Source organism: Podarcis filfolensis (assembly GCF_964270895.1).
Source record: "Podarcis filfolensis genome assembly, chromosome: 13".
Lineage (NCBI taxonomy): Eukaryota > Metazoa > Chordata > Lepidosauria > Squamata > Lacertidae > Podarcis > Podarcis filfolensis.
In genome coordinates this window covers 2,780,812-2,790,708 of record NC_139615.1, presented here as the reverse complement: position 1 = coordinate 2,790,708, position 9,897 = coordinate 2,780,812, and the positions used below count along the sequence as shown (strand labels likewise).

The window sequence follows — 9,897 nt, the reverse complement described above, 5'->3', positions numbered from 1 at the left end:
CTTAACCCAAGGTACCACTGTATGTGGGTTTTGAGTGGGGAAAGGTTTAAAGTACAGTGGTACATTGGTTTTCGAAAGTCTTCGTTGACGAATGTTTCGGTTTTCAAATGCCGTATACCCGGAAGTAAATACTTTTAGTTTCGAACGCACCTCAGAAGTCAAACGGCTTCCGCTGAGTGTATATGTTATTTTTCTCAATTTTCTCTATTAAATACGCAGACCGCCCTTTGCGCCTTGGTTTCTGAACTCAAATGGTCTTCTGGAACAGATTATGTTCGAAAACCAAGGTACTACTGTAGTACTGCTGCAGTTGTTGTCATTTAGTCACGTCCGCCTCTTCGTGACCCCCTGGACCAGAGCACGCCAGGCCCTCCTGTCTTCCACTGCCTCCCGCAGTTTGGTCAATCTCATGCTGGTCGCTTTGAGAACACTGTCCCACCATCTCGTCCTCCGTCGTCCCCTTCTCCTTCTGCCCTCCATCTTTCCCAACATCAGGGTCTTTTCCAGGGAGTCTTCTCTTCTCATGAGGAGGCCAAAGTCTTGGAGCCTCGGCTTCAGGATCTGTCCTTCCAGTGAGCACTCAGGGCTGATTTCCTTCAGAATGGAGAGGTTTGATCTTCTTGCAGTCCATGAGACTCTCCAGAGTCTCCTCCAGCACCAGAATTCAAAAGCATCCATTCTTCGGCGATCAGCCTTCTTGATGGTCCAGCTCTCACTTCCATACATCATTACTGGGGAAACCAAATCTTTTACTATACGGAAACTGCTGCAGTTACAAGACAGTTTTCAGGCTTCAGGCAGCCAAGTAACCTCACCTGGGAATGCAGGTATTTGCATCCATAGAATCACAGAGTTGCAGAGTTGGAAAGGAGCCCATGGGCCAGGCGGGCAGGAGTCCCAAGGCAGGTATTTTGGAAACCCACAATAAAAACTACAACTGCAGCTGGCTGGAACCAGGAGAGAAAAATAAACGTCCCAGGGCTGTTAGGACTGCACTGAATTAGCCCTGGATGTAGAAAACAGAGCCAAGACTTCGCTCCTCCCCCACGGAAATGTCTCGTTTTGGACAAAACTACCCAAGGTGCCTCGGAGGACCTTTTGAGAGCGCTTTAAAAAGAAAAAGGTGGGGGGAAAGACTACGTTTCCCAGCATGCTTTGGGACACGCCTGGAAGCGGGAGTCAGTGGGGAGAAACTACATTTCCCAGGGTGCTTAGGAGCTGAGATTCCCTGGCTGTGGGCGCGCCCTCCTCTTGGGCAGGTGAGTTGCAGGTGAACGGGATGGGGCTTCCTGGATTTCCTCGGCGGAGCAGGTAGCAGCCGGAGGGGGAGAGGGAGGGAAGGGGAGGAGAGGAAAAGAAAAGGAGGGAGAGGGAGAGAGGAAGGAGGGAGGGAGAGGGGTCGTTGCACCTGCCTTTTACCTGTGCGATGGTCTCCATCGCGCGCCCAGGTGCGCCGGCAGAGCCACTCCCCGCCCTTGCGCGTCCAGATCCGAGATATTTGCAGCGGAGTTTGGCCCCCGAGGGCGAGCGCACACACCTGAGCCGGCCCTCTGCTAGCTGCCACCCACCCACCTACCTACCCACCCACCTACCTGCCTACCTTTTTGCTGGCAAGGAGCCCAGGGGTGGCACCGCCCGCCAGCACCCTCCTCCTCCTCCTCCACCTGCGTCTCACCAGACGCGGAAAAGCATATTTCCTCTCTCTCTCCTCCATCAGCGCCTAAAACGATCCGTGGGAATTGTAGCTTAGCCAGGTGCTGCGAACTGTAGTTCACCCCGGCTACAGTTCCGAGCAGCCTGGATAAAGCGCAGCTCCCGGGGTTCTTTTTCTTGACGAAGTAATCGAAACGTTTTGCGCGATGTCGGAACAGGAGGAAGAGGTTCAGTTCGAAGCCAGGCCAGAAAATAACAAAGAGGTCTACTAGTCGGTACCAATCAGGTATAGAAAAATCGGGAATTGTGGGTAGGAAGGGGGGAATAGCTAAATTAATGGTTCTTGTTAGTACAAGTTAAAAACAAAAGTGGGATGTAAATGGGTGAAATTGATGGAAACTGCAGCCAAACAGGTTATAGCGAGTAATTGGGAAAAATGCAGAAGAGTTCGGGGTGAACCAGCGGAGGAAAAAACTGAATAATATTATAATTTTAGAATATCTAACTGTGAAGATACACAGAATGAAGGGGTTTAAGGTCAGCGAGAAAGAGGAGGATCGATTTGAGAAGATATTGGAATTATTTGGGTAGGTTTGAACAATGTGGGGCAATTAAAATGTTAAAAGTTAAATAAACCTTGTGGAGGGAGGAGTGTTAACGTATATAAAATTGTACATATGGTTGATTTGAATATGTTATTTTTGATTATGTATACCCAATGTATCGACGCGGGTGGCGCTGTGGGTTAAACCACAGAGCCTAGAACTTGCCGATCAGAAGGTCGGCGGTTCGAATCCCCGTGATGGGGTGAGCTCCCGTTGTTCGGTCCCAGCTTCTGCCAACCTAGCAGTTCGAAAGCACAAAGTACCAGTAGATAAATAGGTACCGCTCCAGCAGGAAGGTAAACGGCATTTCCGTGCGCTGCTCTGGTTCGCCAGAAGCGGCTTAGTCATGCTGGCCACATGACCCGGAAGCTCTCGGCCAATAAAGCGAGATGAGCACCGCAACCCCAGAGTCGGTCACGACTGGACCTAATGGTCAGGGGTCCCTTTACCTTTACCTTTACCCAATGTATCAGCCGCCTGGGGGAGGTTTCAATGTTTGTGTTTGGTTATTGGTTAAAAAATAAAAATTTTAAACATAAAAAAAAACTAGTCTGTACCAATCAAAGTCAAATGTTGGTGGGGTTTTGCCAGCTGTGAATTTATTTCTTAATATTCGTCAGAAACAGCCACCACAGTGAGTCTCCCAGTGAGTCTCCCGGCTGAGTAGGGCTTGGAACCCAAGTCTCTCTCCCAGGTCCTAGTCCAACTCTCTAACCACTACACAGCACTGCCCACTTTTTGCAGCGTGCGCATGCTTTAAATAAACCTACAATGAGCTGGGGGTCTTTCCACCTCCCCCCGCCCGCCAGTCTCAATGGGAGTGCTGGCTACAGAACCAGAATCCTACCTCCTGATCAAGTCGTTTTTCTCTTCCAATGAAGGTCGTGAAAAGATCACCCCCTTTTTTTCCCTCTCTCTCTCCCTCTATCTGTTCATCCTGCTGGAAAGTTGGGGGATGGCGTCCCTTTTCGGGGACCCCCCCAACCCTAAGCCGGCCCCTGCCAAGCCTCTCACAGACCTGGATTTCCGTTCCGGGGCACGCATCGAAGAGATCAACCAGCTCATCCAAGAATACGAGGCCAGGGACCCAGGCGTCCGGGACGCCCCGGAACTGCACCGTGCAAAGGATAAAGTTTTCTCCCTGCTGGGTGAGTGGCTGGACTCTGGAAAGGGGGAAAGGTGTTTGGGAGAGGAGGACAGAGGGAGGCGGTCAGCCTGGGAAGGGAGCCCATGTAGGAAAACTCTGATCCTAAACTTCCGCTGCCTTGTGGGATATTTTTGGGAGAAGAAAAGACTCAGGGGTAAACCCTACACAAATAATAATTATAGTATGATAGTAATAATAATAATAATAATAATAATATATTTATACCCCACCCCTCTGGCTGGGTTTCTCCACCCACTCTGAGCAACTCCCAACAGAACATTAAAACAGTGGTACCTCGGGTTAAGAACTTAATTTGTTCTGGAGGTCCCTTCTTAACCTGAAACTGTTCTTAACCTTAAGCACCACTTTAGAATCATAGAATAGAATCATAGAGTTGGAAGAGACCACAAGGGCCATCGAGTCCAACCCCCTGCCAAGCAGGAAACCCCATCAGAGCACTCCTGACATATGGTTGTCAAGCCTCTGCTTAAAGACCTCCAAAGAAGGAGACTCCACCACACTCCTTGGCAGCAAATTCCACTGTCGAACAGCTCTTACTGTCAGGAAGTTCTTCCTAATGTTTAGGTGGAATCTTCTTTCTTGTAGTTTGGATCCATTACTCCGTGTCCGCTTCTCTGGAGCAGCAGAAAACAACCTTTCTCCCTCCTCTATGTGACATCCTTTTATATATTTGAACATGGCTATCATATCACCCCTTAACCTCCTCTTCTCCAGGCTAAACATGCCCAGCTCCCTTAGCCGTTCCTCATAAGGCATCGTTTCCAGGCCTTTGACCATTTTGGTTGCCCTCCTCTGGACACGTTCCAGTTTGTCAGTGTCCTTCTTGAACTGTGGTGCCCAGAACTGGACACAGCACTCCAGGGACACAGTACGCTAATGGGGCCTCCCGCTTCTCATCCTGAAGCAAAGTTCTTAACCCGAGGTACTATTTCTGGGTTAGCGGAGTCTGTAACCTGAAGCGTCTGTAACCCGGGGTACCACTGTAATAGTAATAAAAAAGGGATAAAACATAAAGCATTAAAAATGTTCTTGATCCAGACTGCCTTCAGATACCTTCTAAAAGTCAGGTAGCTGTTTATCTCCTTGACATCTGGTGGGAGGGCGTTCCACAGGGCGGGCGCCACCACCGAGAAGGCCCTCTGCCTGGTTCCCTGTAACCTCGCTTCTCGCAATGAGGGAACCGCCAGAAGGCCCTCGGAGCTGGACCTCAGTGTCCGGGCAGAACGATGGGGGTGGAGATTCTCCTTCAGGTCTACTGGGCCTTTGAGGCCGTTTAGGGCTTTCAAGGTCAGCACCAACACTTTGAATTGTGCTCGGAAACGTACTGGGAGCCAAAGTAGGTCTTTCAGGACCGGTGTTATGTGGTTTCGGCGGCCGCTCCCAGTCCCCAGTCTAGCTGCCGCATTCTGGATTAATTGCAGTTTCCGGGTCCCCTTCAAAGGCAGCCCCACGTAGAGCGCATTGCAGTAGTCCAAGCGGGAGATGACCAGAGCATGCGCCACTCCGGCCAGACAGTCTGTGGGCAGGGAGGGTCTCATCCTGCATACCAGATGGAGCTGATAGTAGACAGGAGTGCCTGGCATGGTTGAATGAGGCCTCGTACGCCTCCTTCCAGCAACCCCTGCAGCCAGGCTGGTGCCAAACATCTTGCTCTGCTTTCCTTTGGACCATATCAGTGAGACTGAGAGGGGGTTCTTGTCGTTTGGGCAGGCCTGCCCCCCCCCCACTGTCTAGACTTGTGCCCCAGGGAAGTCACTTCGGAGCTGCTAACAAAGCAGTTTGACTTCACCCCCAGAGATGCACCCCATTGTCAGTTTGACATCACCCCAAAAGGCGCACTCCATTGTCAGTTTGACTTCACCCCCAGAAACGCACTCCATTGTCAGTTTGACTTCACCCCCCAGAGGCTCACCCCATTGTTGGTTTGACTTCACCCCCAGAGGCACACCCCATTGTCGGTTTGACTTCACCCCCAGAAACGCACTCCATTGTCAGTTTGACTTCACCCCCCAGAGGCTCACCCCATTGTCGGTTTGACTTCACCCCCAGAGGCACACTCCATTGTCGGTTTGACTTCACCCCCAGAGGCGCACTCCATTGTCAGTTTGACTTCACCCCCAGAAGCGCACTCCATTGTCAGTTTGACTCCCCCCCCAGAGGTGCACTCCATTGTTGGTTTGACTCCCCCCCAGAGGTGCACTCCATTGTTGGTTTGACTCCCCCCCCCAGAGGTGCACTTCATTGTCGGTTTGACTTCACCCCCAGAGGTGCACTCCATTGTTGGTTTGACTCCCCCCCGGAGGTGCACTCCATTGTCAGTTTTACTTCACCCCCAGAGGCGCATTCCATTGTCCGTTTGACTTCACCCCCGGACGCACACTCCATTGTCAGTTTGACTCCCCCCCAGAGGCGCACTCCATTGCTAGTTTGACTTCACCCCTGGAGGCACACTCCATTGTCTCTCAAGACAGACGGATGCCAAGAGCAACAGCTGACCAGAATTTCCTTGGACACTATCCGTGGGGGTCTTTCCAGGCAGAGGGAGAACCATTTGCTAAGGGAGGGCTGGGTGAACCAGTCCCCCCAAATTAGGGGGTCAAACAGGGGTCTCAAGTCTCCTATTTCTTTTTTCCTCCCGCCAGGTCAGGTCCAGAAATCCGAGGGGAAACTTCCTCCCATCAACTGCTACTTGATCCTGTCCGGCGGAGCCCAGCGGGGCACCATCCACGTCGATCCTGGCACCCTGTGCCCTCTTTCCGCCGGGGGCGACTATGACGCCGACTTCACCCTCCTGGTGCCGGTCCTGAGCGCGGCCGGGGTCCCCGTCACCTTGGACATGAAACAGACCCCCCCGGGCCACGCGCAGATCAGCCTCCAGCCCTTCGGCCCCGAGACGCTGACCCGCTGGGCGAACTGTTGCTCGGGCGACGAGGCCCACCTGTCGGCCGAGCTGGTTTGCGAGTGGCTCTCGCGCTCCTTCCCCGCCGACGAGGACATACGGGTCGAGCGGCGCGGCTCCGTCACTTCCCTAATCGTCCGCGTCGGGCTTCGCCGCGTCCTCTACGACGTCCTCCCGGTTGTGGCCTTCAAGGGCTGGCCGGAAGTTGCCCAGTCGTGGCTGGCACAAGCCCATTTCTGGGACGGCAAAATGACGGACGAAGAAGCGGCCGGCAGCTTTTACCTCATACCGTCCGCGTCCTTCGGTGCCTGGCGCCTGGCCTTTTCGGCCAGCGAGCTGCACCTCCGCCGGATCCTGCCCCCGCCCCTTCTCCGCGCCCTCCGGGCCGCCATGGCCATGCTGGGCTGCGACCTGCGCGGAGGCCTAGGGCCTTACCACCTCTTCACCTTGGCGCTGTGGTCGTGCGAGCGGCTGCCGTCCAGCTACCTCGGCCGGGACGAGAACGCGGCGCACGCCTTGCTGGGTCTCTTGGATGACCTCTCCGCCGGCTTGGCGCACCGGCGCCTCCCCAGCTACTTCCTGCCGCAGTGGAACCTTCTGGAAGGGCTCGCTCGGCCGGCCCTTGAGGGCCTGGCCCGGGAGGTCGCCTGGGTGAGGGCCGACCCGTGTCGGTTCCTCCGGCGAGCCGTGGAGGGCGCCAAGGAAGCCAAACGGTTGGCCAAGGCCTTCAGGGAGCGGGTTGCGTCCCCCGCGGCGCCGTGACCCCTTCCACGGAATGGGCACATTGGCTTCAGGTCGAAAAATGGTGCCAACGATGGCCGCCTTCGCCCATTGGTGAAGCAATCATGGCTTCCCCCCAAAGCAGCCTTTCTCAACCTGTGGGTCCCCAGAGGCTGTTGGACTACGACTCCCATCATCCCTAGCTAGCAAGGCCAGAGCTGAGGGATGATGGGAGTTGTAGTCCACAGGGGACCCACAGGCTGTGAACCGCTGCCCCAAAGGATTCTGGGAGCTGTCCGCTATTAACGGTGTTGAGGGTTCAGAGGGGACCCCCATTCCCCTCATAGAGCTACAAATGCCAGAGGGGTTCAACAAACCGTCTCCCTTCTTTGGGAATCGTAGCTCTGGGGTGGGAATACAGGGGTCTCCAAGTAACTCTTGAAAACCCGTAACCAGTGCTTTTTTCTTTTTTAAAAAAATGTTTAGGGGTCCCCTCCTTTTGACTCCAGAAAACCACCATTTTTATCGTTCAAATCGGGGGAAATAAATACAGTAAATTGACAAAAGGCTGCCATCAGAGGACAGCAATGGAACTGGCGGTTCACCGTGCTGGAGAAGAAACTATTTTTTTCTTAAAAAATAGTTTCTTCTCCCATTATATTCACAAAATGTTTAGGGCTATGCTTACCCCCAGAAAAAAGCACTGTCCGTAACAAACTTCAGCTCCCAGAATTCCCAAAACCACGGCAGTTTCAATGTGGCCAAGGAGAGGTTCCTGAATTCTCTTTCCATGGCCTCATTGCACCATACCTTTAATACAGGATCATACCTCTTTAAACAGCCATGGCTCCCCCGCCGAACAATCCCGGGAACTATAGTATGCTAAATTTGCTGCGTGTTGTCTGAAGATTCCTCCCTAATTCCTCTCGGATGTTTAACAATCAATACCTCTTCCGGGGAACTGCGGGACTTATAACTCTGTGATGGGAATACAGGGGTCTCTTACAACTCTCAGCGCCCTTAACAAACTACAACTCCCAGGATTCTTGTTGGAGGTGGGCGGAGCCAGGACGGCTAAGGCGGTATAAGAGAGCTTGGAAGACGACGGCACAGACGGGGCCCTAAACGAAAGTGGACGGCTGAATTATCGCAACCTCTCCTGCCCACCCTTTCCCCACATCTGTGGGGTCCTGAACTACAACTCCCACACTCTCCCAGCCCTGGCAAGCGCGCCCAGCGGTCGGGGATGGCGGGAGCCGTATGCCTGGCGTGCTAAAAGTCCCCCAGATTAAGAGGAAGGCTGCAAACCATTGGAATGGGGGGCAGGAAAGAGGGACGCAAATCTAATGGGGCAGAGCCATAGGATCGGGGAGACGGGACTTTGCACCCCACAACCTTCAATTGTGCCTTAAACTGATGTCAAAAAGTGATGGGATGCACCTGGGGTCCTCTTCTTGCTTTTGGGTATGCAACTTCAGGCTGCTATTCTACCGGTGTAACGTCTTGCCAAAGAGAAAGGCCACAGGGCGACTCAGTGGGGCTGTCTAAAAATTTTTGCTGAGCTTTTCTCCCATTTAAATGCCGGCGGATTTCTTGTATGGGATGGGGGGGCGCTGCCATTGGACTTTGACACCCCCCAACCTCTACCTAAGCACTTAAAAATTTAACAAATCAACTCCTGTTTCTTTGGGGCTGGGTAAAGCCCTGGGTCGGAGACCCAAACCATCAAGGATTTCCATCAAACAGCCTCCCTAGCCCACAACCTGGCGACCTCTGGGTGTGCTTTGGACTACAATTCCCATCAGCCTCCGCTGTTGCAGGAGGCTGGTGCTGGTGGCTTATGGGAACCGTAATCCAAAACAGATCGATTTGCACCCGGCTGGCCAAGGATGCCCTATAACTCTCATAATCGCTGACCATTGGGCATGCTGGTCAAGGCGGGTGCGAGTTAGGAGCCCAGGAACCACGTCGCTATCCTTGCGGCAATCACATTTTTGGAGAAGGGTCGTTTGCAGATTTTCAATTTATTAGTTGTGTTTACTAACTCCAGAGAATCTACTCTTGAGTAAAACAACTGAACAACCCTGTTTAACGGAAATGCCAAACACGGGTATTTGTAGGCCAAACTTTTTCGGTCAGATTTGGTCCCGACATCTTGAAATCGTGGATATAAAATCAATATCGAAGGACGAGAATGAGATTTTTCGTAAAAAGTGGAATGCGCTTCGTAGGCCTTGGGAGAAATTGTGTCTTATATTCGGCGGCGATCTTTGTACGCGAGGTGAATAATATGCAATAAAGGACGACTAACTTTGCCATTTGAGCAGGGCAGAAGAGGCTGGTCTGTGTCGGGTAGAAATGGCTATATCAGCTTCCGCCAACGTGTTTGGCACTACAGTTCCCGCCATCTGCCCCCAGCCAGATGGGAGTTGTAGACCTGTAGCCTTATTAGACTTTACCAATTGGTTGGGTGAGCCTCCGGACGGGAGGAAGGAAGTCAAATGACACCGAGGTTTGGTTCAGAGAAAGAGTTTATTCTGCTCCCTGGATAAAAGAAGGTACCGTATTTTTCGCCCTATAGGACACACTTTTCCCCCTCCAAAAATGAAGGGGAAATGTGTGTGCATCCTATGGGGCGAATGCAGGCTTTCGCTGAAGCCTGGAGAGCGAGAGGGGTTGGTGTGCACCGACCCCTCTCGCTCTCCAGGCTTCAGGAGAGCCGCAGCACCAGCCCCACAAGGTCGGGGGACAGCGGGGAGGCGGAACGCCGCCATCCCGCTGTCTCCCGATGTGGTTTGGAGGCTGACGGCGGGGAGACGCGTGCTTCTCCCCGCCGCCAGCCCCGCAAGCTC

At 53.0% G+C, this 9,897-nt stretch overlaps 1 protein-coding gene across 1 annotated transcript; it reads left to right on the top strand.

The window, feature by feature from the left end:
• The first annotated feature begins 2,023 nt into the window (after positions 1–2,023).
• Positions 2,024–9,368, top strand: TMEM102 (transmembrane protein 102). The gene is made up of 3 exons (XM_083581079.1): positions 2,024–2,240; positions 3,207–3,406; positions 6,069–9,368. The coding sequence occupies exons 1-3, from the start codon at positions 2,176–2,178 to the stop codon at positions 7,085–7,087; spliced, it is 1,284 nt and encodes a 427-aa protein (XP_083437205.1). The 5' UTR covers positions 2,024–2,175; the 3' UTR covers positions 7,088–9,368.
• The last annotated feature ends 529 nt before the right edge of the window (positions 9,369–9,897 follow it).

What these genes read in the sequence shown, in the direction of transcription:
- TMEM102 (XM_083581079.1), top strand. Translation starts at nt 2,176, where the DNA reads ATGAAGGGGTTTAAGGTCAGCGAGAAAGAGGAGGATCGATTTGAGAAG. An exon ending in AAGATATTGGAATTATTTGG is followed by an intron (nt 2,241 to 3,206) that starts GTAGGTTTGAAC and finishes CCTGCTGGAAAG; the next exon opens with TTGGGGGATGGCGTCCCTTT. An exon ending in TAAAGTTTTCTCCCTGCTGG is followed by an intron (nt 3,407 to 6,068) that starts GTGAGTGGCTGG and finishes TCCTCCCGCCAG; the next exon opens with GTCAGGTCCAGAAATCCGAG.